General features: G+C 46.6%; 1 protein-coding gene across 1 annotated transcript; it reads right to left on the bottom strand.

The window, feature by feature from the left end:
- Positions 1-600: 600 nt before the first annotated feature.
- Positions 601-27,396, bottom strand: LOC135400563 (fibroin heavy chain-like). The gene is made up of 14 exons (XM_064632398.1): positions 27,352-27,396; positions 26,477-26,569; positions 25,747-25,863; positions 24,957-25,492; positions 18,144-18,168; positions 17,939-18,055; positions 17,219-17,660; positions 8,336-8,469; positions 8,131-8,247; positions 7,380-7,890; positions 5,011-5,203; positions 1,879-1,903; positions 1,674-1,790; positions 601-1,288 (listed from the first exon to the last, which is right to left on the bottom strand). Exons 1-14 carry the CDS (start codon positions 27,394-27,396, stop codon positions 752-754), a joined length of 3,009 nt encoding a protein of 1,002 aa, XP_064488468.1. The 3' UTR covers positions 601-751.

Raw genomic sequence — 27,396 nt, 5'->3', positions numbered from 1 at the left:
GTTTGTACATTAATGTGAGAAGCTCACCGGTAGATGACTCATAAATAAACTAACTAATAAAAATAAATAAACAAACCACATTATGCCCAATATTATAAAAAAAAAGGAACAAAAAGTCTATTTTAACACGTACGTTTCTCTGTATCAACCGGCAGATCGACGCAATTGCAGTCGATGCACGGCTGACTACAGATATGATGATGTACGACAATAGTCAAGCACATATGCGAGTTTATAAAAGATTGAGCGTTCTCAACAACACACAGTAGGCAGGAAACACGTGCATCATAGCTACCTAAAAAGGAGGCGACAGTATGACAATAACAGTATATAAAAGGAAAGCAAATCGAAAGGAAAATCACGTTTATTTTACCCTGTTTCTTTGTATTCCCCCACACAAAACCCTGCGCTCCATGCAGAGCATACGCAGGCTCGAGATACGGTGATCTATGACGTCACTCAAGCACGTATGCCACAAGCTAAGTTTAGCAGGAGAGTGAGCGACAAGGATTTGTTTGTTTACGTGTCACTTTTATTTGCAACAACGCACAAAAAGCAAGAAACACACATGTATCCACAGCTACATATAGTTGTGGGAGAAGGAGACGGCGGTGTGACAAGATTGGACAAATCTGCAAGAATAATTCCAACAGACCTTTACACTATACAACACAACACGTATGTGGGAGAATGCAGCTCAACCCGAAAATGAAGTTATAAATAACTTAATTGAGTCCAATTGCTTTTCCACTTAGAAGAAGTGCTTGGCGTGAACACCGTATCCGAGGCCGTAGGCAGCGCCGTGAGCAAGAGCCTTGCCGTAGACGGCTGGGGCAGCGTAGGCACCGTAGGCACCGTAGCCAGCAACGGCTGGGCCGTAAACGTGAGCAGCGGCGGCAACTGGAGCAGCGTAAGCGGCAACTGGTGCAGCGTAAGCCTTAGCGACAGGGGCAGCGTAGGCAGCAACTGGAGCAGCGTAAGCAGCGACTGGGGCAGTGGCGACGGCAGCAACTGGAGCAGCGTAGGCAGTGACTGGAGCTGGGGCAACGACTGGGGCGTTGTAGCCAGCGGCAGCTGGGGTGGATGGGGCAGTTCCTGGCTCGTTGGTGGAGACGGAGGCACGGAAACCGGCGGCGTCAGCGACGTACTTCACAACACGGACGCGACCGTCGGCGTCAGTGAGGCTGTAGGAGCCAACCTTGTTGCCGAAAGCGTCACCAGTCTCTTGACGGGATGATCCGCCGCTGGTGTGGGCCTCGTTGTAGCCGAAGTTGTAGTTGCCAGCGAGCTATACACAAGGAAAGGGAAACGTTACAACGTTGAGCACAAGGAAAACAAGCGTTATGCGGATGTCGAGAACATGATGCACCTACAACAGGAACACACTGGTGCAGGCACCGCACTGGTACAAGCAAACACACAAGGGTTTGAAGAACAACTACTACATGTTGTTTGTGTTGTGTTGTGTTGGTTGTTTGTAGGTTGTTGTTTTGTTTTGGGAGTAGCAGAACTAGTCAGGAGACAAGTTCAATTTCTCCCTGGTTTTCTTTTAAATAATCAATCATCAACTACTACATGATAGGAACAACAACAACAACAACTACTACTGATAGGATGAGGAAACCTTTTTAATGAAACTGACTTATTCTTATAAATTACTGTTAGAAACTTACGTCCTGAGCGCGGTGGCTGTTTGAGTGTCCAACTTCAGCAACGGAAGCGACAACGGCGGCTGGGGCGCCAAGGTAGCCGGCACGGGCCACAGCGACGAAAGCGAGGAGGACGAGGACCTAGAACAGGAGCAGAAAAGAAGTGTAATCCACTGTACGAAGTAGGGTGTGCTTCGATATAATCCAGGCTCGGAGATCGCAGGCTTACCTTCATGATAAAGCGGGAGTTGTGACTGCGAATAGTGACTCTCACAGAAAAACCTGCAGCTTTTATACCACTTTGGGCGTATGAGGAGGTGTTTTACGTGACGAAATTTTTAACTGATTAATTGGTGAGCACGTGCTGGTCAGAATCAGTAGAAGGCGAGGAACGTCAGTCATAGAGAGGAAACCCGTTAACCCTGCACTGCATTTGGGATCGTCAAGGTCCCATATTGGAGGGCATTGCCACGAGCAAATCCGGCCGAGTACGAGGGCGACTGGCCGCTCATATTAGAAAGCTTGATTACTAAAACAGGGCGGATTTTTGTATATTTTAGTATACTAGCGAAGGAAACATCCAGTGTATTATACTTGCATGTGCTCTTCCGCTGCACGAAAGGATGCCAACAGTTTTATTATCACTTAAGATGCAAAGCCAAAATGGAGGCGTAGAAACTTATTTATTTGTGCGGGTGCATTTACAGGTCGCTTATTATTAGTTGGGAGAGAAATTTGTTCTGGTGTTTCCTTTGTCGACGTCAACACCTTTGTGACGTCAACGTCGAACGCGCTCTTTAAATTTTGTGCGGTATATTGAATTAAGCCAAACAGAGCTCTGTCCTGGTAACGTGTATTCGAATTTGTCACGGTCACGAATCGAAACAGTTCTTTCTTGAGGTTTCAGTTCCGTTTGAGGTTCAGACATATGGGCCCGGTTTCACCAACGCTGGCTAACGTTGATCAAGGGTAGCTAAAAGTTGAAGTGAGCCCTCAATTCTTTTTGACAAGGCAATGAAGAGGCTGACGAGGCTGCAACAGCTACGTATCATTCCCGATCAAGCGTGCGAATTACCCTCCCCAAAGGCGACAGGCGAACCTCCCTAAATGATGCGGTGAGGCCTCTCGCACATGCACAATGGTCTTGGGACGTTCCATCAAGAGTTGTGATGCGTGAAGTGGACCCTGACTTTGGCTCCACCATGCCTTCTCGTGTACCATTTTGCGTCGCTGATACACAGGCTTCGTCTTGGGGTTGCATTCACCCCCCATTTCAAGCATCTGATCGGCTGCTCCGACTCGATGCTCTACTCTCGCTGTGCTCTTTTGGCGGATACCAAGCATGTGCTCCTCGACTGTAATCTTTACACCTCCCAAAGAGCAGCTCTACAGTGTCGCCTGCAGTCGATCACGGCCGCACCCCTGTTACAGGTGGTGAATGTTTTTCGTCTGGGTTTTTCTCCTTCACCTGATTGGCATCACAATTGGCACAATTCCCAGCACTATTGGCTTTAATAAATATATCTCAACTTGATTGGCATTAATAAATATGTTTTCACTCATACTTTTTGTGTATGACCATTCTTTGCATGTCTCTGCATGTAAACCGCTCACCTGTTGTATCGGAAAAATATGTGAAGTCGGCCCACGTATGGCCAAAGAAGTCTGCCCAGGCTGAAAAATACGCTACGATGAGCGCACGCGCGGCCCTCCCCCGCCGATAAGCGCGCGGACAACCCTCCGCACACGCGCCGCGCAGGGAAAAATACGCTCAGGGGCAGGGGTGCCGTAGTTTCACCCCCATGTAGCCTGGGCCCCACCCCCTACTACTGGCTGCGTTAAAGCACATGGAATAGATTTTCTGGCACTTAGGTGTATGATCGTGTTTGACAAATTATAGTTTCCAGAGGTGGAAAATATACTGCAGCAGCGAAAGTATCAGTGTATTGAAAATTATATCGGGACTGGGTAAATATGCTCCTAACCTGGGCGCCATTGACCCGCGGCATATTAAACTGACGAAATATGTCTCAACACCTGTCTTAATCCGTTTATAATATCATTAATCTGCTGATAATGTCATACTTAGATCCTGTACCTTCCTAGCAGCTCCGAAACTGGTTAAAATAGCCCCTGTCTATTAACAATAAGAACAGCTTTATGCATGACTATAAGGAATCAAGTATTTGCCCGTAGGAAGTACGGTACTCTTCTCTGTCAATAAAAGATATGTGTCAGCAAGGTCTCCGACGAGCTCCTTGTACTCCGTCTCGCTATTTACCTTAAGAATTTTAACTGATTTACAGTGAGCCAATTTCGCATTAGAAGTAACTCTTCAGCAGAGTCTGCTGTCTTTAGAATTCACTGAGAGGGTAAAGGGTGCTATCAGCTCCAATCTCATCACTGCCTATGCAAGACATCCGTTACTATTAACAACAGCATTCTGTCATATAAACTGGACAGGCATAACATTTGTGGCCCCCTAACACGTTATCGAGATACCTTTCTAATCGGAGACGGATAATTAATTTTAAAGGCACCGCAATGGAGCAGACAGGCAGTTAACTTTGACAACGTACACTTAATATTATTAATTTGCTGGGTGACGTCGGCCGGGCATAGTCCCCAATTCAAGCAACAGTGATCTATTTGTTCCCGGGAATTATTTGATACTCCTGATGGCAACGTGCCGACCTTGTGCCGACGTGCCGACCCTTTTTCCTTTCATGTAATGTAATTTTCTGCCATACTTGACGAATAATGTGGAACTGGTGGCAACTTCGGCACAGTGTTACCCGTAATTTTCAATTTCAATTTTCTACAAAGCTATCAGTGTAACCGGGACGAAAACCGTGAGGTTAAGAGAGAGAGAGAGAGAGAGAGATACATGATGACGATGATATGGGGATGACTTCCGTGAGGTTGAATCGCTACATAGTACACTGATTGCTGATCTCACCATTGTAGGGAAGTGGAGTGATACCAGTAACTAAACATTTAGGGGTAAGAAAACCGAATTAATTTCCCCCCATAGTCCTCAAAGCAGAATGTCGACGCTGCCATCACGACCTTATCCCTGCTGAAAGTGTTCCTTTTACAGCGGGAGCTGTATCGGGGACGTTTTGCGTCGACGGTGATTATGGCGACCGTAGAAGAGACGAAGTGACATCACTGCGTCATGACGTCAAAACATCACGTGGTACAGTGGATGCCACCAATGAGATCACATACACACACAAACATGGCATCATACCACCTGTAGCACAGTCGTTGGCCGCCGGCGTGGTAGTGAGCCGCAGCGCAGGGAGACGGAAAGAAAAAAATGGCTGTGCGCTTGTCGCCATCGTACCAGACTGCTCACAATGGAGCGGTCAAGGCCACGCACTGTGCGCACGCCGTCTGAAGCGGGAGAATGGAAAGCGCAGTGTGCTGCTGCTGCTGCTGCTCATCCCAGTCGAACCCCAACGTATTCCTTTCGAACTCTGATGTGACGATGTTGCGGAGTCGGCCGTGTGCGGTGTGATCGTCGCCGCCGTCTACATATCGCCCGGAACCTACATGCGAGAGAAATTAGCTGAAACAATTAACCAACGTGGGATTTTCTGAGATAACACGAAGATTAGAGAGTAATTTAGGATGATAAATTTTATCGAATGCCTCAGAAAAATCTAAGAAAATGACATCCACCTGCCCTTTTCGATCTGATTCTGCAGCAAAATCGTGCACTGTCTCAATCAGCTGTGTCGCCGTAGAGCAACGTTTCCTAAAACCATCTTGTGAGTTTCTTAGCAAGTTGTTTCTTTTTTCGTAAAAATTCTGCGATATGTTTACACACAATATGTTCCATAACTTTACAAGACCTGGAGGTTAAAGTAATATTCAGATAATAATTAACTAGTAACATTATTAACAAGTAACTTATCTCCGCATTGGAATATTGATCTAACTTTTGCGTATCTCCAATCTGCTGGCCATGATGGTAATAGTGATGCGGTCCAATCCGTAAAACCTGTCTGCAACGATCTTTCATAAATGACCACCAGATACTTTGCATCCATACGGCATAGCGTTTGATAAAAGTGTTAAGTGTATTATCCCAAAATATTGCACTTTTGCTGTCAAGGTTAAATAGCACTGGTAAGATACCAGCTTCTGGAAACTCTTGGTTTTCGTGGTACCAGTTTGGAAGCTCACTGGTTCCAGAGTCACGTTTTATCTCTTCTGTTGAAGTCTGTAAATTCGCAGGTTCATTTCAATCACAATACTTTCATAAGATCATTTACAGTTTCTCCCACTCTGGAAATTTCTTGAAAATTTGAAAAATCTTGAAAATTCGGGAAAATTTTGTGTTCCTACTAACTATATGAAAAACAAGCGTTCATTTTCTAGCAATAACCCTCTGAAATAGTTTACTCCCCCATATCAAGACATTAGGCGCTGACACCTAAGAGCAATATCTCCTTATAATGACCCTCTCTCATCTCAGTGGCACTGTAAGATAAGCATCTCGATTTACACCTCCTACTTTATCGATATCAGCATGATTATTCGTTTTGCTTAAATGACCATTGTTCAAATATTTATTCTGCCTGATCTTGGACTGTGGTATGTTGTGCCGTGTAAAGACCCCACGACATCATCGCTGGTGATTTAATTGTTGTTTTGTCAGAGCTACGGGTATACCTCATTTCCAACTTCGCTACAAGGCCTACCTTCAGGGACGTCAACCCTATTGGACCACTACTTTTCTCAAAAGAGTAATGAGAACAACAGCAGCAGCAACAACAACATTATATACAGAGCGGTACCTTTTCCCTTTCTTTCCTTTTTTCTTTGGAATGGTAAGCCGGCTCTTTGCATCGCTCAGCTTCTCTTTCTTTTTTCTTTAAGCAAACATATCCCCTTCCCCCGGTCACCACTTGGACTTCGAATTAACTGAATGGTTGTTTGTACATTAATGTGAGAAGCTCACCGGTAGATGACTCATAAATAAACTAACTAATAAAAAATAAATGAACAAGGTAAATAAACAAACCAAATAATGACCGAAATTATAAAAAAAGGAAATGAAAAAAAAAACGTCTATTTTAACACGTACGTTTCTCTGTATCAACCGGAACATCGACGCAATTGCAGTCGATGCAAGGCTGACTACAGATATGATGATGTACGGCAACAGTCAAGCATATATGCGAGTTTATAAAAGATTGAGCGTTCTCAACAACACACAATAGGCAGGAAACACGTGCATCATAGCTACCTAAGAAGGAGGCAGCAGTATATAAAAGGAAAGCAAATCGAAAGGAGAATCACGTTTATTTTACCCTGTTTCTTTGTATTCCCCTACACAAAACCCTGCACTCCATGCAGAGCATACGCAGGCTCGAGATACGATGAACGATGACGTCACTCAAGCACATATACCACAAGCTAAGTTTAGCAGGAGAGTGAGCGACAAGGATTTATGTTTGTTTACGTGTCACTTTTATTTGCAACAACACACAAAAAGCAGGAAACACACATGTATCCACAGCTACATATAGTTGTGGGAGAAGGAGACGGCGGTGTGACAAGATTGGACAAATCTGCAAGAATAATTCCAACAGACCTTTACACTATACAACACAACACGTATGTGGGAGAATGCAGCTCAACCCGAAAATGAAGTTATAAATAACCTAATTGAGTCCAATTGCTTTTCCACTTAGAAGAAGTGCTTGGCGTGAACACCGTATCCGAGGCCGTAGGCAGCGCCGTGAGCAAGAGCCTTGCCGTAGACGGCTGGGGCAGCGTAGGCACCGTAGGCACCGTAGCCAGCAACGGCTGGGCCGTAAACGTGAGCAGCGGCGGCAACTGGAGCAGCGTAAGCGGCAACTGGTGCAGCGTAAGCCTTAGCGACTGGGGCAGCGTAGGCAGCAACTGGAGCAGCGTAAGCAGCGACTGGGGCAGTGGCGACGGCAGCAACTGGAGCAGCGTAGGCAGCGACTGGAGCTGGGGCAACCACTGGGGCGTTGTAGCCAGCGGCAGCTGGGGTGGATGGGGCAGTTCCTGGCTCGTTGGTGGAGACGGAGGCACGGAAACCGGCGGCGTCCGCGACGTACTTCACAACACGGACGCGTCCATCGGCATCGTGAAGGCTGTAGGATCCGACCTTGTTACCGAAAACATCACCAGTCTCTTGACGGGATGATCCGCCGCTGGTGTGGGCCTCGTTGTAGCCGAAGTTGTAGTTGCCAGCGAGCTATACACAAGGAAAGAGAAACGTTACAACGTTGAGCACAAGGAAAACAAGCGTTATGCGGATGTCGAGAACATGATGCACGACAACAGGAACACACTGGTGCAGGCACCGCACTGGTACAACACACAAGGGTTTGAAGAACAACTACTACATGATAGGAACAACAACAACTACTGATAGGATGAGGAAACTTTTTTAATGAAACTGACTTATTGTTATAAATTACTGTTAGAAACTTACGTCCTGAGCGCGGTGGCTGTTTGAGTGTCCGACTTCAGCAACGGAAGCGACAACGGCGGCTGGGGCGCCAAGGTAGCCGGCACGGGCCACAGCGACGAAAGCGAGGAGGACGAGAACCTAGAACAGGAGCAGAAAAGAAGTGTAATCCACTGTACGAAGTAGGGTGTGCTTCGATATAATGCAGGCTCGGAGATCGCTGCCTTACCTTCATGATAAAGCGGGAGTTGTGACTGAGAATAGTGACTCTCACAGAAAATCTGCAGCTTTTATACCGCTTTGACCGCATGGCGAGGTGTTTTACGTGACGAAATTCGTAATTGATTAATGGGTGAGCACGGGCTGGTCGTGGACCATTAGGAGGTGAGGAATGTCAATCATGGGATAAAACTCGTTAACCTTGCAGTGCCTCTGGGATCGTCAAGGTCCCATATTGGAGGGCATTGCCGGTCGACTGTGAGGGCGACTGGGCGCTCATATTAGAAAGCTTGATTAAGAAATCAGGGCGGATTTTAGTAACCTTTCATACTTTAGAAGGAAGAGTCCAGTGTTCCACGTGCTCTTCCGCTGCTCGGAGGCTTTCTTTCTTCTTTTTTTTTATGACCCCGCACGAAAGGGAAATTAATCCCAGGGAGGCACAGACGGGCACATTTAGAGAGTACTTGATGCAGTACTTGATGAGAACCTGATGAAGTGCAGGCTCTTCCCATCCGTCCCATCCATTATCGTTGTACTACATAGGGGTGGGGGTGGGGGGTAACGTTGGGTAGACGAGCGGTCTGCCTGCCTAGCTGGCGGCATGTTGCTCGGTGGGGAGGGAAAAGGGAGGGAGAAAACGCGGGTTTTGACACCGTCGTGTTAACTGTTCTGTTGTGAGTACTTATTATTACTTGGGAGAGAAATTAATTCCGGTGTTTCCTTTGTCGACGTCGACAACAGATCACCAATGTACGTCTACGTACGCGCTCTTAAAATTTTGTTTGGTAGGTACCGTATTACCGCGTATTATCCGGCATGCCGGATTAAAGCGAGGTTGACCTGCATGCCGGGAAACCCCGTATTTCCCGGCATGCCGGCAAATGCGAGAATCGGGGACGTAGTCTTCCAGGAGTCAACCGAGGTCCTTCACAACAGTTCAATGACACACGCGGGGAAAGTCCAGGGAAGGATGACGTCACGGAACGAACGCTGGTTCTTGCTCTACTGTTCCCTCCGGAGGATGAAAGCCCATTCATTGTGCTAATATTATCTTCACTGGACAATCTTGACCTGCTTACGGCCGCTTGGGTCTTGCTCTGGCATTACTGAGCCTGCCACCATGGATGAAGGTCCGACTCCGGCTCGTACGCACACGCGTAGTTACACGATCTCGTTCAAACTGGACGTGCTGAAGAAGCTGTCCGAACTTCATGGTAACATCAGCGCAACAGCACGATTTTTCTGCATTCCTCGTTCGTGCGTGCAGGACTGGTTGAGGCAGCAGGACAAGCTCGAAGCGTGCAGGACCGACGACGACTTGGTCATCAGGAAACGTAGGTGCATACCTTCTTCCGAGGACACCGCAAAGAAACGTGCAAGGTACCCTGCGATGGAGGAAAGCCTTGCTAGCTGGATATCCGAAGAACGAAAGCAAGGTATTCCTGTTTCTGCATCCCACATCAAGGCGCGGGCCGAAGACTTACTAAGCAAGAGCGACGGTGCAACGAACTTCAAGGCAAGCAATGGTTGGTTGGAAAGGTTCACCAAAAGGTACAAAGTTGTCAACAGGTCAGTCACCAGTGTTGGGCAAAAGGTTCCGGACAATGCGCGTGAGCTGTGCCATTGTTTTTTCAAGTTTCACGAATCAGTAATTGGAGGAATTGAACTGAAGAACATTGGAAACATGGACGAGACGCCGATGTATTTTGACTTGCCACAGAATAAGACGTACGACTTTAAGGGAGTCAAGCACGTAACATGCAGGACAACCGGCAAGGACAAGCTTCGATACACTGTTGTTCTCAGCGCAATGGCCGATGGTACAAAACTGAAGCCGATGATAATATTCAAAGGACTCAAGAACGTGCCAAAGGTTGACTTCCCTAAAGAAATTGTTGTTTCCGTGGCAATGAAAGGGAGCATGACTGCTGAGCTTATGAACACCTACAAGCAAAAGGTCTGGGCTGCACGACCGGGTGCCTTCTTCAAACCCAAATCAGTGCTGGTGATGGACAGTGCGCCAGCGCATCTGAAGACTACAACAAAATCAAGCTTCAAGCAGCATTACGCCACCTGCCTCTCGATTATTCCTGGTGGACTCACACCACTTCTTCAGCCTGCCGACGTAGCTTGGAATCGCAACTTCAAGACAGCGATGAGGAGCCTGTGGACGGAATGGTTGAGGAATGGAGAAGTGGAGCACACGAAGTCGGGAAAACGCCGCTCCGCTTCATATGCCACCATTGCACAATGGGTCAAAGAGGCATGGAGTCAAGTTCCCGAGGAGCTGATTCGTCAATCTTTTATCAAGTGTGGACTTGTGGCAGAAGCAGACTCCAGTAGTCTACATGGACGTTTAGCTGATGTTCTGACGACGGGCACGATGGAGCCCAGCCCGATCCACGACGAAGAAAACGGGTCTGGACTCACTGACGCGGAAAGTTGCGATTCTTCTGATGACGAGGACATAAATGCCTTATAAGTTTGTTGTACTATTGCATATAGCCTTCTGTTTGTGATAGCATGTCGTTGTACAATAAAGGTTTTGTAAGAATTACTTGTCTCAGTCATTCTGTACCACGTGCCGGCGACCTCGTTTAATCCGGCATGCCGGGATAGACCAGGCAGGCAGATCGCGAAAGTTGGTCGACCTCGGAAAATCCGGCATGCCGGATAATACGCGGTAATACGGTATACTGTATGGAATAAAACAGCTTGTTTGGGAACGTTTATTCGAAACTTTCACGGTAGGGATCGAAACCGTTCCTTCTTGAGGGTGCGGTTCACGCATATATAGACGTTCGAATTGATTGACATCACGCAAAGATGATATTGGCTGCGTTAGAGCGCATGAAATAAGTTTTCAATCACTTAAGAGCGTGAGGTCGGTTGAAAACTTATAGTTCCCAAGGATAGCAAATTCAGTGCAGCAGCGAAGCTATCAGTGAAAATGACATCAGACGTATAAGTGAAGATGCTCTTGGCCTATAGACGCCGCTGGCCTGCGACCATATCAAACTGGGGAAATATATCTTCTTAACGTGCGTCATAATCCGTTGATAATCGCACTAAATAACCGCCGCTGAAAATCTCATGTTTAGGTCTTGTACCTTCCCAGCAGCTCTGAAACTGGTTAAAATAACCACTGTCTATAAACAAATATAAAGTTCTGCTCCGTGCATGACGATGTGGGATGAGGTGGGAAGTACGCATATTGACACTCTTCGACAGAGTTTCCTCCTTTCCGCAAAGTCTTCGGGAAGCATACTGTACTCCGTCTCGATAATTACGTTAATAGTCTTAACTTATTGAGAGCGAATCAATTTGGCATTCGAAGTAACTCTGCAATGCAATTTACCGTCTTAGTATTTACTGATAGGGTGCTGTCACATAAGCTGGACATTTATAGTATTTGTGGCACCCAAAACACATTATCCAGTTACCTCCTTAACCGCCATCCGATAATTAATTTTAATGTTACCGCAAGGCAGCCGACAGGTAATTTATGTTAACAGCGTAGATTAATAACTTGTTGTTTGTAAACCTAGGCTAACAAGTTAGACATGTCACAGAGTTTTTAATTTTGCTAGGAAAATTGCGGTAAAACAGCTCGAGGCGACGTGTGGTTGGAAATAGTCCACAATTCGTCAAGCAACATTTATCTTTTTTGTGTGTGTGTGTGCTAGCGACGCGAAGCAGCTATGGCTATAAGCGGCGTGCAGACGTGGACGGATGGAGAGAGGACAAGGAAGGAGTGAGGGACAGGGGTGTTAGTATGCGCCCTGGGCTGACTTCAGGAGGAACTGTGCAGACGTGTGTCTGAAAAGTCTGCCGGGAAACCCAGGGAAAACCTCAGACAGCACAGCCGGTGCCGGAATTAGCATTGATTTATCTTCTCGAGAATTATCCGCTACTCCGAATGGCTATGTAGCCAACTTTTTCTCTTTTATGTAATGCAGCTTGCCGCCGCGCTCGACAAGTAATGGGGAGCGGGTGGCAACTTCGACACAGTTTACCCCGCAATTTACAATTGAAATGTTCTAATTAAAAAATAAGGAGTGTAACCGGGACAAAAACTGTGAGGTAACAGGCTCAGGCTCTCTCATAGATAACTTTCCTGAGAATGCTCTTCTACTGCTTTACCTACTGCTACTGCTTTACTGCTTTACGGTACCTTTAATGACCATGCTAGGCCCCGCACAACATAGTCAGTGACAAAGGCACTTGTTCAGTTCCTGCGGATGTGTGGCCTTCTGGGTGAACTGTGATCAATTTCGTGGTTGTTTTTCCGTTTCTTTCGTGTTTTTTTTCTTTTCCTTTTCTTTCCCTTTTTTCTTTCCTTGCAGGGAATAGCGAGCCGCCGTAGCGCAGGCTAACCTTTCCATCCTTTTTTTTTAAATAAACATATCCCCTCCCCCATCAATAAAAGAAAAAGGTCGGTAAACATACTGGCTAGGCCAGTCGTGCTAGAGGAGATTGAGATTAGCACGGAAAAAGCACGAAGACAAAGTTATTTCGCTCTTCACTGTGTGCAGGTGCGGAGCGTGTGTGCAAAGAGTGTGAGGGCAAAATCCAGCTGGTTGAAACCACAACTATCACCGGGGCACCCAGATCATTCCATTCCAATTCCATTCCAGTCAAAAAATGCCTAATTCCATTCCCATTCTATCCCTAGGACAGTTTCCGCCATTCCATTCCAATCCCATTCCAGGCTCTGATAAATATGGAATGATTCCGAAATCATTCCAACTCTGGAGTGACAACTCCGCAACCCTGATCTACACAATTTGCTTTGTCATTCAAATTGCATTTTGCATGCTGAGATAAGAAACTACCATCATGTAGCGATTCAATATCCTTCTGAGATAAGAAACTGGTAGTTTCTTATCTCAGAAGGATATTGAATCGCTACATGATGAACTTACCGCGGATCTCTTCATTGTATTGGGAGCTTGAGTGATACTAACAGCTTAACAATTAGCAGAAAACAGTATTCATTTTCTTCTAACGCCCTACAAAACAGAATGTCGACGCTGCCAAACTTAACTTTGAGTTACCCTGACGTTAATCTTGCGAAATTCCTTTTACAGTGGCGGCTGTATCAGGGATGTTTTGCGGCGCTGATGATGAATGTGGCGAGCGTCGCAGAAACGATATGATGTCTCTCTGTCATGATGTCCCAACGTCCAGTGGCACAGTAGGTGCTACCAATGATATTATACACAACACACATGACATCACACAGTCCTGCAACACCGCGATTGGCCGGCACGGAAGTAGGTCGCAGCACAGTGGGAGGGAAATAAACCTTTAGCTGTGCGCTTATCGCCGTTGTATCAGACTTCTCACAATGGGGCAGCCACGCAAAGTCCTCAAGCCATCTGAAGAGCGAGAGTAGAAGACGTAGCAGCTGGCCCCCAGTCCAATTCCAATTGTGTGTGTGTGTGTGTGAGAGAGAGAGAGATGGTGAAGCCTCACGGAGACAGAGGTATAAGTGGAGATGTGAAGGGGAGATAAGAGGGCAAATGTAAATTATATGAAATTGAAGAGGGTAAGAGTAATTAAAGATAATTAGAGGTAATTAAAAGTAGTTACAGCAAGAAAGTTGAGTTTAAAGATAATGAATGTAAGATATATGTAACTCAGAGAAAGGTTAAATGAAATTAAAGACAACCGAAGGTAACCGCAGTGTAGCCGACACAATTAGGTATAATTAAAGAAAATAAACGTCAATTAGAGTGAAATTGAGAGTGATTATACCAAGTAAACATAATTAAAGGAAATTAAATGAAATTCAAAATTACCTGAGGTAACCTGTGGTTACGTTCGGTAATTAAAGGGTAATTGGAAGTAGTTGAGGCTAATTAATGGTTAATTAAATGAACTTACATGCAGTAATTGAAAGTGTCGAACCGGAAGTCAAGTATAGACCGGAGGTTGAGGTTTTTTGGTGGAAGCCAGGATTTTAGTTTCAGAATAGGAAATTTTGGAGGAAAATGGGAAAATGTAGCAAATTACGAGGAAAAGAACAAACAGAAGTTTTCTCTTTTAGATTTACGGTTTCTTTTTCTTATTTTTTTTGTATTTTCCAAGGCCTCGCGTCTGTACTTGTAACTCAGTGAATACGGGAGCTGCCGTGAGATCTTTAGGAAACTAAATGACTTTAACTCACTCATTACAGATTCGTGTTTTATTACTTCTGTTGAAGTACGTAAATTCTCACATTCATTTAGATCACGTTACTTTCGTATCATCATTTACAGTTTCCACCAGATTTCTTTTACCTCTTGGTTGTGTTTCTACTAACCGTGGAAAACAAACGTTCATTTTCTTGGAAGTATAACCCCTCTTGGAACAGTTTACCCTCCCATATAAAAACATATTAGGCATGTTTACTTTCCCATATAAAAACATTAGGTGCTACATCCTAAAGCACCATATCGCTTTACAATAACCCTCTCTCATCTCAGTGACACTGTAACATAAGATTGTATTGTGTAAACGCACCAGGGCATCACTGGTAATTTAGTTGTTGTTTTGTGTGAACTACGGGGCTGCACCATTTCGAACTTTCCTACAGGGCATTCCTTGCCCATTGTACAGCTCTCATCAGAGTTAACTTGAACGCCATTACGGCCTGCGGACTCTAGTGGTACTTAGTAGAAAAAACGGCGAAGGGAGTTTTGGTCATCTACCGCCACTAGAAAATAACGACAACAGCAACATCAGTGAGAGCGGTACCATATACATGTGAGTGAACCGTTCAAGACTCAGAATTCAAAATGCTGAATGGTTGTTTCTACATTCATGTGGGAATCTGATCGTTACGTAACGGACATACGAGGGTGGACCAAATATAAACGAGACTTTTGTTGTAGAGCGCGTTCTGTCAATTTCAGCGCGCTCCCGCTTGTGTACGTGCTAGGAAGGTGGCTCAGTATAGTTACGTGAGAAGCCGACAGGTCTCATTACACTTCCTTAGTAGTCCGTCGTACGATGTCTGAGAGAGAGGTACACCCGTCGATTGCGCAACGTAATATTACAAAGTTTCTTTGCTCGTGACGATTTAAAACCGACCGAAATTTTGCACATTCTGACCGACGGCACAGTTCGGGAATCAAACACTGTCAAGGCCGCGTGCATTTGCCTGGCATAACGAATTTGTGGAAGGCCGTGACGAGGTTGAAAACGAAAGCCCTTGTCAAAGCAAAGACACGGCTGTCAGCTGGCAAAGTGCTTGCAACTGTTTTTTGGGACCAGCGCGGCATTTTGCACATGGATTTCTTGCACGATCGTCGCACCATCAATGCTGCATATTACTGTGAACCTTTAAGGGTCGATTCACACGATGCAACTTTAGTTGCGCGCAACCAGGTTGCGCCACCAAGTTGCACCGTGTGAACGCGAAGCTCTGGTTGCGCAACTCGAGTTGCAGGAGTTGCAGAGCCGATCGCTTCACGAGCGATTTCTCCTGCAACTCTAGCTGCAACCTGTCAATCACACGGCTCCGCCTTGCAAGCGCGACCAATCAGGAAGACTTCCATGTGTCAGTTATTGCAGCGGCAGTACGCGAGACGATGAAATTATCACTAACCAGTGGAAATTATGCAAAATTATCAAACTCGCAACGGATTGAACTCGTAACGAGCAGAAGTCGCAGTGCAATTGGACGAAAATGATGACAATGATGTTTTTCGTGCCATCTTGCGAGCTCGGTGACAACTACGGCATTCCGAGTTGCTCGCCGTATGAAAGGGACCGTTTTGGTGCAACTTCGGTTGCGTGCAACTATAGCGGAAACCGAGTTGCAGCAAAAAGTTGCATCGTGTGAATCGACCCTAAGTGAGGTTAAACTTGCTTATCGCAGCAAAACGCGTGACTAACCAACGCGTAAAGCAATCCATCTCCATGACAACGCCAGACACCACACTGCAGCCGTTACACGCATGTGCAAACTTAAGGGAAATGGGCTATACACCACTGGAACACCCTCCCTATAGCCCTGACTTATCGCCTTGTGACTTTCACCTGTTTCGGCCACTCAAACAAGCTCTGGGAGGCCAACGATTCGACGACGACGACGCAGTGGAGCAGTTTGTGCGCAACTGGCTGCTGACACAATCCACTTCTTTTTATGAAGATGGGATAAAAAAGCTACATACCCACAGGAAAAAATGCATTTCTACATCGGTAGATAATGTAGAAAAATAGTGCACACTTGGTGTATTTCTTATTACAAATAAAAATAATTCAATTAAAGTATCGTTTGTATTTGACCCACCCTCGTAACACAGGGAAAAGAAAATTTTAAACCACGTTCTTTTGAACACGTTTCTCTGTATCAACTACACAGGCATCACTACAGGCAAGGTCCGCCCTAACAGTCCCATATCTAATTTTGTATTGTACCAAATCGACTACCAAATAAAAAAGTAAAGAAAGATACTCTGTGGTCCATGTTTATTTATGTTTATGTCCATTATGCGGACTACAGGTATGATGTTCTATGACATCAGTCTATAAGATGACCACAAGCAATGACCACAAGCTATGTGTAGCAGAAGAGTGATCAACAAGGATAAACAATTTGTTTACCTGCTATTTTTATTCCAAACAACACACAAAAGGCAGGAAACACACATGCATCCACAGCTACATAGTTGTGGAAGAAGGAGATGACAGTATATGACAAGATTGAGCAAATCTGCAAGAATAATTCAAACAGACCTTTACACTGTGCGAAACAACACGTACGTGGAAAAATGCAGCTGTCCGCATTAAACATATCCCCGCCCCGAACATTAAATCATTGATAACCCAAATGAGTCCAATTGTTTTGTCATTTAGAAGAAGTGCTTGGCGTGAACGCCGTATCCGAGGCCATAGGTAGCACCATGAGCAAGAGCCTTGCCGTAGACGGCTGGGGCAGCGTAGGCACCGTAGGCACCGTAGGCACCGTAGCCAGCAACAGCTGGGCCGTAAACGTGAGCGGCGGCGGCGACTGGAGCAGCGTAAGCGCCAACTGGGGCAGCGTAAGCCTTAGCGACTGGAGCGGCGTAAGTAGCTACAGGAGCAGCGACTGGAGCTGGGGCAACGACTGGGGCGTTGTAGCCAGCGGCAGCTGGGGTGGATGGGGCAGTTCCTGGCTCGTTGGTGGAGACGGAGGCACGGAAACCGGCGGCATCAGCGACGTACTTCACAACACGGACACGGCCGTCGGCGTCAGTGAGGCTGTAGGAGCCAACCTTGTTGCCGAAAGCGTCACCAGTCTCTTGACGGGATGATCCGCCAGTGGTGTGGGCCTCGTTGTAGCCGAAGTTGTAGTTGCCAGCGAGCTGTACACAAGAAAACAGAAACGTTACAACGTCGAGCACAAGGAAAGCGAACATTATGCTGGTATCGAGATCCTAATTATGGTTCTGTGACACACAAACAGGAACAGGAATACAAGCAGGAACACACTAGTGCAGGCGCCACACTGGTACAGGCAACCGCACAAGTGTTTGAACAACTACTGCTTACATGCGTCACGATGGCACGAGGAAACTTCTTTGAATCAAATCAACTTATTGTCACTTAATTAATTGTCATTAAATCACTGTCAGAGACTTACGTCCTGAGCGCGGTGGCTGTTTGAGTGCCCGGCTTCAGCGACGGAAGCGACAACGGCAGCTGGAGCGCCAAGGTAGCCGGCACGGGCCACAGCGACGAAAGCGAGGAGGACGAGGACCTAGAACAGGAGCAGGAGAGAAGTGTAATCCACTGTACGAAGTAGGGTGTGCTTCGATATAATCCAGGCTCGGAGATCGCTCTCTTACCTTCATGATAAAGCGGGAGTTGTGACTGCGAATAGTGACTCTCACAGAAAAACCTGCAGCTTTTATACCACTTTGGGCCCCTGAGGAGGTATTTTACGTGACGAAATTCGTAACTGATTAATTGGTGAGCACGGGCTGGCCAGTACTATTAGAAGGTGAGGAACGTCAGTCATGCAGAGGAAACTCGTTAACCTTGCACTGCCTTTAGGATCAAGGTCCCACATTGGAGGGCATTGCCACGAACATATCCGGCCGAGTGCGAGGTCGACTGGCCCCTCATATTAGAAAGCTTGATTAAGAAATCAGGGCGTATTTTAGTAACCTCTAATACTTTAGAAGGACGTGTCCATTGGAATATGCTTTCATGTGCTCTTGTGTTACTCGAAAGGATGTGTAACAATTTGAACAGTTTTATTACTATACTTAAGACGCAAAGCCAAACTGGAGGCGACGGAATGTATTTTATGCGTGCGGGTGCATTTAAAGAGTGTTTATTATTATTTGGGAGAGAAATTATTTCCGGTGTTTCCTGTTGCCAACGTCGATAGCCACGGCGGAGAATGACCCACGACATCAGCATCCCATTTATGTGTGTGTGTGTGTGTGTGTGTCGACAGCACAGCACCAAAGGACGTCTACGTACGCGCTAAATCTTGTGTGGTAGGTATACTGTATGAAATAAAAAAGCTGTTCTGGTAACGTTTACTCGAATCTCTCACGGTCAAGGATCGAACCCGTGCTTTCTCGAGGATTTAATTCCGGTTGTGGTTCAGTGGTAAAGTGGAATTGATTTACATTAAGCCAGTATGACCCTGGCTGTGTTAGAGCAACGAAAGTAAATTTTCTATCAGCTAAGAGTGTGAGAATGGTTCGCTGTAGTTCCCAAGTGCCGAGAATTCACTGCAGCAGCGAAGGTATCAGTGCATTGAAAATGATAGCAGAGTTGGGTCAAGATGCTCCTGTCGCCTTGGCGCCATTTACCCGCGGCATATTAAACTGGCGAAAGATATCTTAACGACTGTCTTAATCCGCCGATAATGTCATACTGCGATTCTTACTACCTTCCCAGCAAATCTGAAACTGGTTAAAATAGCCCCTGTCCATAAACAATAATAAGAGCCACATGCATGACGCTTGAGAAGTAACTCTTCAACGGAAGGTGCCGTCTTTAGAACTCACTGACAGGGTAAAGGGTGCTACCATGCAGCTTCAACCTGATCACTGCTGCTGTATATAGTATTGACCTATAGGCACCATTAACATCATTGTCACATAGACTGGACAAGATGAACTGGACAGTTGTGGCCCCCTATCACATTGTCGCGTTGTCTTCCTGATTACTTTGAGCGAGGTGACACACGGGACGAGACAACGAGACGGGTGTCTCGTCCCGCACTCTAAGGAAAAAAAAAAGAGAGTAATTTCACTCCTTTTGGGGACTAAATGCATTGCCACAAAAAAATAGGGGGGGGGGACTCCTTTCGGCAGTAAATGCACGGCAGTAAATGCACGGGAGTAAATGAATGTGACAGAGTGGAGAGTACATTTCATGCTCTGTTCTAGGAGTCCCAGGTACGTAATTCGTGTCCATGCATGAAAATACTTTGAACGAAACCGTCAACCGTGACATATCGAGTGATATAAAACATTGCGGCATACAAAGGGCACAATTTGCGAAGAAAGAAGCGTCAACTGTTTCTTACTCTGTGTGGGTGGAATATTGCTAAGTTGGCTGAGCTATATACATTCTTATGCCTTCAAACTGACCAATAGCACATATTTACGTAGACTGTTGCATTCGGAAGACAATTTGCCAAGTTCAGTGAGAATTTGCACTCCTGAGGAGTAAATGTCGGGGTCAGGAGACTAAAATACGGAGTAAGCTGCAAGTACTCCCCATTTTACTCCTTTTTCTTCTTAGAGTGCGTGCGTAGCTTCGCTCCCAGTTATGTACCAACCGGCCCCCATATATTCTTGGTCTATCACCTTCGGTTCCGGGACATTTGATCGAACGTAGTTTGGTCGAAAGCCGTTTGATCGAACGCGGGACATTTGGTCGAAAACCATTTGATCGAACGCCGTTTGATCGAAACGGCAGCGGCCGTTTGATCGATTTTTTTAATTGGTTCACGTGGAGTGTCGAAAATGACAAAAAAAGACAAGGAAAAAAAAGCTGCAGTTCTAAATGCAGTTATCCTAAGGAACATTTAACTTCGTGTAATCTGCTTCCCCGTAAACACATTCCTCATGCTAACCCACTTTTTCGTGTCCAAAAAGCAGTACAAGGGCCAGGGTTCTTCACCCTTAACCCGTTGGACAACCGAATAGGTTTTTCTGCTCTGACACATAGTGACTAAACATGCTGTTCTTGTTAATCCCCCAACCCTTTGTCAAATAATAATTGATGTCAAGTATTAAAGATTTTGGCAAATGAATTAAAAAATAAGTAAATGACATTTTTGATGATGATTTATTCCCGTCGAATGTGAACAAATTTTAACAGTGTATTATTGTTTGTAATCAACTGACCACTGTATAGGAGAAAGAGCAGTTTCAGTTTATTTACTTTTCGCCTATGTGCAAGTGAACCTAAATTTAGTTCTTGCAACACACATGTAACCGAAGAAGTCATTCGAAACCTAGAAAAGATAAGCAGGGCAGCAGATCTTTGTACTTTCTCTATTTCTTCGGATAGCGTGCATGTGTAGTGATTCCAGACTGCAGATGCATACTCTAAGGTCGAACTAAGGTTTTACATGCTGTTAATTTAATATCTCTCGTTGTACCATGGCGAAATTTCGTTCTTAGCACCCACAGACTTCGAGTGGCTTTGCACATATGACTATCCCGTTTCAGACCGTTCCCTTTAAATATGTCGCCAGCAATAAGAAGGGTGCCCAGAACAAGGATAGGCTATCGGCTGCTCTCAACCTGGGGCAGCTTTCTTCAATATGTGTCCTACTGATTCGTAAATGACAAACGTCTGCAACTAACCAGTGGTCTCCGCTCTTCGGCTGCAAAAAGCAAAGAAGAAAAAAAGAAGAAATAAAAAAAGCAGAGGACACTGATTGCCTGCTCCGTATGCTCGAGTCAAAAGTTACAGAAAAAGTGGTGGAGACAACACAGTGCATGCAGCTTTGAATTCCCTTCGAACAAACGTCTTTCGAACAAACGGCGTCGATCAACCGGCTTTCGATCAAACGGCTTTCGACCAAGCGGCGTTCGACCAAATGGGCGGACACCATCACCTTCCTAATCTCCATAAGTCAAAGTAATTATTTTAAAGGTAACGCACTGCAAACAGGCAGTTTGTGTTGACAGCGTATTTTGATGTCATGTTGCTTGTAAACCTAGGGGAACAAGTTATACATGTCACAGAGCGCTCTTAATATTCTTAGTGTTTCTAGCGAAATATCTGTAAAACGGCTCGGGACGACGTTGTCTGGTGGGACATCTTTCAAGCAGCAGTGAACTACGTATTTGTGAGTACCGGTAGTGGCTGCAGCGCAGGGAGAACCAAATAAACCGCCATGACGTCACAACATCACGTGGTATAGGTGGAACAATAACATATCACACCACTTGCAGCAGCACTATTATAGCCGGCGCGGTAGTCTGTCGAAGCTGAAGTAGAGGAAAATAGACGGCCATGACGTCACAACATCACGTGCTATAGTTGCAACATGACATCACACCACCTGCGGGGCGGTCGACGTAGCTTGCCGTTTTTGGCCGCACTCAAATGGGCACACCACCTGCAGCACCCCATTAGCCGGCGCGGCAGCCAGTCGCAGAGCCGGGAGCGGAAAATAAACCTGTGGCTGCGCATTTGTCGCCATTGTAACAGACTCGTGACAATGGGGCGGCACATCAAAGTGCGCATGCCATCTGAAGAGCGAAAGTGAAAAGCGCACCGAGCCGCTGGTGCTCATCCGTGCTCGTCCCAATCCTACCCCAAAACATCCCGTCGAACTCAGCTGTGACGGTGTTAAGGAGTTGGCCGCGTGCGGTGACCCGAGCGTTGTGAAGACGCCGAACGGTGTGGTCGTTGTTGCCGACTACATGTCGCCCGGAACCGCGCAAGCGAGCGTCCCAAAGTCATGCTACAGCCATTTCACGCAGTACGCCGCGAGAACGTACCCATCGCGATCAACGGAGACTTGAGCGTCGACATTAATGGCCCAAGGAACGAGCTGTTCCGCAGCTTTCTCGCTTCCCTATATTGGGACTGTGTGCCTTGTCGGATGTTAACGCGTCCACCACTGGCTATGGTATATGCATTGGCCCAGTCTTCGAAAAGAACATCCCCACGGAGTTGAAGTGTCTCGCCTTCCCGGACATACTTTACAGATCATAAAGGTCTGTTGTCGCTCACTTAATAAAGCAAGCGTGAAAACAAGCAAGTGTGTGTCTATGTGTGTGTGTGTTGTAAACACAACAGTGAAAGCATTGTGCAAAGATGCTGCTGCTCACGCTGTCAATTCTCCGCACATTGCATGCGAAAAGGCGTGCTTTGTTTGTTTAGCCCGGCCTATTCACTGTAACCTCACTGTCAAATAAGACTTCAGCGCCAATTTTGCGTAATACGCTTCAGACACTGAAATCGAAAAGCTTGTAGCATTGTGAGAAGATGGGGGGTGGGGTGGGGGGTGGGGGGTGGGGGTCGAGGCGCTTTGTATTATATTTTTGATGGGGCGCAAGGTATCAGAGCTGAGAACTAGCAACCCAGACCAAGCTTGGTTAACCTCTCTTGTAACGCATAATAAAGAAAGAAAGAAAGGTTGTCCTAGAGCTAGCAAACACATACAGTTATGTGCAAATGCACAACGTCCACTACATACGACTAGCGATAGAAACTCTAGAAGGTGAATTAGAAGAATGGCTTTCTTATATGCCTGAATGACGGAGGTCGACGAAAAGTCAACGAGTGCCGGTGGCGCGATTCGAACCCACACCTTTCGCATTGCCGGTCAGGTGTACCGCCATTGCGTTCCGCACTGTCCCATATTTTTTGTTTGCTAGAAGAATTGAAAAGAAAATGGATGTAAACTAGGTAAACTAACTTTTCATTGTTCGCTCTGTGACTAAGATTTATAAGAGTGGGAACATTCGCCATAAAATGTGGGATATCGTTTGTTGATATTTTGGCCTCGTTCATGCACTATATTTTGCCACAATTTTAGTTTTCATTTTCGGAATTGGAAAGTTTGGGAGGGGGGAACTTATTGGCAGAAAAAGGAAAAGGAAAGATAAAAGGGGAAAGTTTGGGCAAATATTATGACGCCCAGCAAAAGACCGCACGGATGAGATTTTTAGTCTTCCTCTACAACACATCGCTGATGGAGTCTTCAGACTCCAGATCTGCACTTCAAGCAATTGAAAATTCCGGCATACGAGGCCCATCCGCACCCCTAGTCACAGATGTGTTAATGGCTTACCACACTATCTACGCAGCAAGTCACAGGCTAGTTCTCCAGTGGGTTCCAGTCCATTGTGGTGTCGTGGGGAACGAGCAGGCCGACAGCGCCGCAGAAGCAGCACTCTCGTATCGGAAACGGACCAGTATTGTTCTGCTGAGAGGAGACCGCCGTTCTATCCTCCGACGCCTAGTGACACCCCTGGCTTCCCGCCAATGGACAACCGACATTCTTCCTCCCTCTATGTTGAGCAGAGCTGATCCAACGCTCGCTTTCCGCATGCCACGAAACACCTCTCGTCAAGATGCTGCATTAATCCACCGAATGCGCCTCGATGTGGCCTTTACAGTTCAGTGGCGTTACCGCTTGAGACAAGTTGACTCTCCCACCTGCTGCCACTGTGGTGTGCTTGAGGATCTGGAACATATTCTTCTTCATTGCTCCCACTACCAACCTTCCCGAACCACGCTCTCCTAGTCTCTTCGTCAGCTGGATTATCGCCCCTTCTCCCTATCGAAATTGCTTGGTCCCTGGCCTAATCCAGCCCAGCAACGCTCTGCGCTCAAAGCTCTTCTGACATTTCTGGACACCATCGGACTTCGATCGTTATTGTGACGGGGCTCGTTATTTTATTCCCCACATTCCCACCAGCAGTGGGGTAGAGAATCGCCTGCGGCGATGAACCTCCCCACTCTCCAAAGCCAAAATAAAGTTGTTGTAAGTCTTCCTGTCTCTCTTTCTCTCTCCCTCTCTCACTTTTTCTTGTCTTTGGCGAGGTCTCACATCTCTACTTTTACCTCCGCGACCAACAGCTACCGTCAGATGTTTAGAATGCTAAATATCTTTAACTCACTCATTACAGATTCGTGTTTTATCACTTATGTTGAAGTGTGTAAATTCTCACATCCATTTAAATCACGGGAAATTGGAGGATGCATAAAAGCCGTAATCAAGCACAAAACAAAGTGAAAGGAAAACTTGGCATGCTTCTCTGTGCTAACCTGCAGGAAACACTGCAGTCCATGCAGAATGTATAAGCAGACTTCAGATCAGACTTCAGATCGATTATCTATGACATCGGTCAAGCACATATACCACTTTATAAAAGCGAGATCAACAAGGATTAACGTTTCTTTGAGTGTTGTTTTTATTCGCAACGACACACAGAAGGTAGGAAAAACACATACATAAAAAAAAAACGCATACACAGCTACATAGTTGTGGAAGAAGGAGACTATACTACGACAACATTGGACAAGTCTGCAAGAATATAGTTCCAACAGACTTTTACACTGAACAAGACAACACGTATAGGTGGGAGAATGCAGCTCAACACGAACATGAAATTATAAATAGTCTAATTGAGTCCAATCGCTTTGTCATTTAGAAGAAGTGCTTGGCGTGAACGCCGTATCCGAGGCCGTAGGCAGCACCATGAGCAAGAGCCTTGCCGGAGACGGCTGGGGCAGCGTAGGCACCGTAGCCAGCCACAGCTGGGCCGTAAACGTGAGCGGCGGCGGCAACTGGAGCAGCGTAAGCGGCAACTGGGGCAGCGTATGCCTTAGCGACTGGGGCAGCGTAAGCAGCAACGGGAGCGGCGTAAGTAGCTACTGGAGCAGCGTAAGCAGCTATTGGAGCAGTGGCAACGGCAGCAACTGGGGCAGCGTAGGCACCGACTGGAGCTGGAGCAACGACTGGGGCGTTGTAGCCAGCGGCAGCTGGGGTGGATGGGGCAGTTCCTGGCTCGTTGGTGGAGACGGAGGCACGGAAACCGGCGGCGTCAGCGACGTACTTCACAACACGGACGCGGCCGTCGGCGTCAGTGAGGCTGTAGGAGCCAACCTTGTTGCCGAAAGCGTCACCAGTCTCCTGACGAGATGATCCGCCAGAGGTGTGGGCCTCGTTGTAGCCAAAGTTGTAGTTTCCAGCGAGCTGTACACAAGGAAAGAGAAATGTTCCGTTACGTTGCGTTGAGTACAAGGGAAACTAACGTTATGCTGATGTCGAGAACTTGATTATGACTCTTTTGCGCACCTACAGCGGGAACACACTGGTCCAGGAGCCGCACTGGTACAGGCAGCTACACAAGTGTTTGAACAACAACAACTACATGCCTGACGATGCGCACTAGGAAAATTTTTTGAATCAAATTGACTTAATGCTATAAATTACTGCGAGAGACTTACGTCCTGAGCGCGGTGGCTGTTTGAGTGCCCGGCTTCAGCGACGGAAGCGACAACGGCAGCTGGAGCGCCAAGGTAGCCGGCACGGGCCACAGCGACGAAAGCGAGGAGGACGAGGACCTAGAACAGGAGCACAAGAGAAGTGTAATCCACTGCACGGAATAGGGTATGCCTCGATGTAATCCAAGCTCGGACATCGCTCCTTACCTGCATGATAAAGCGGGAGTTTTGACTGCGGATAGTGACACTCACAGAAAAACCTGCAGCTTTTATACCACTTTGGGCACACGAGGAGGCGTTTTACGTGACGAAAATTTTAACTGGTTAATTGGTGAGCACGTGCTGGTCAGAATCAGTAGAAGGCGAGGAACGTCAGTAACGGAGAGGAAACCCGTTAACCCTGCATTGCCTTTGGGATAGTCAAGGTCCCATATTGGAGGGCATTGCCACGAACACATCCGGCCGAGTGTCAGGGCGACTGACCGCTCATATTAGAAAGCTTGATTATGAAATCAGAGCGGATTTTAGCAACATTTAATAATTGCGAAGGAAGTGTCCAGTTGTGCTTTCATATGCTGTTCCGCTGCTCGAAAGGATGTGTAACAACACCAGCAGTGTTGCTTAAGATGCAAAGTCAAAACGGAGGCGACCAAATGTATTTATGCGTGTGGGTGCATCAATCAATCAAACCAATTGATCGTTCAGCGTCTGGAAAGTTGCCATCGCTGATCACCTGCGTTAGCGCTCTTAGGAAGGTCCTTCGTCGCTTGCACCTTTGGTCGCGTGCTTCGGCATAATATTCATTGAACCCATCATTGCCCAGAAGCTGCACAATGTGAGCGACATTGCAGAACGCAACGACTCAGCTGAGATGGCAGTTGAAGAAACGGCACCACCAATTGGGTGTTTCTTCTAAATTTTAATTGCGTCATCCACTACTAGGTATTGACTCAGCCTTTCGTAAAATCAATTTATTCAATGCTCCGCTTTTAAAATCGCGCTCCTGTACTGTCTGCTAAGCACCCCGAAGCGGAAATAGGTGTGAGCGGAAGCCGATAGAGGGTGGATCCTCGCCAAGCAGGCGACGATTTGGATCGTCAAGCACAAGCTCCTTGTGGGGTTAGACATATAGGGAGCGCTCGGTGTGCTCTGTCCCTCGTACTCCGATGCCTCTGCTAAACGGTCTTTCAGAGCCACGAGCGCGATACGCGCCCCGGCGAAGTTTCCAAGGCGTCTCATTGGTTTTCCGGCGTCCCCTTGCTCCAAACGTCACGAAGCCAGAGCAGCACTTACGCGCTCCGACCTGAAAACCGGAGCGTGAGAGTGCATCAAGAGCGCCACGTTCTGGAAAAGGAGCGATACGGTTTAGCAAAAAGAAGCGCGCTCCCGCCGCTCTGGAGCCGCTAATTAAGGCACCCGCAGTCACTTCCTTTGATTTGCAAGAGTCCCTTTTTTTTTTAAATAGCAAGCTCTTTGCTTGACTAACCTTTCCATCTTTTTTTCTTTCTTAATCAACATATCCCCCCCCCCCTTTCCTGCATAACGCGCTTACTGATTCACGTCATGGGGATCGACGTAATTTTCGCTGGTTGAGTCGTCAAAACTTACCATTGCACGACTCACATATATGTCTGTGTAATGCGAATCATACAT

The sequence above is a fragment of the Ornithodoros turicata genome, chromosome 7, assembly GCF_037126465.1.
Source record: "Ornithodoros turicata isolate Travis chromosome 7, ASM3712646v1, whole genome shotgun sequence".
Classification (NCBI taxonomy): domain Eukaryota; kingdom Metazoa; phylum Arthropoda; class Arachnida; order Ixodida; family Argasidae; genus Ornithodoros; species Ornithodoros turicata.
This window is presented reverse-complemented; position numbering and strand designations above follow the sequence as displayed.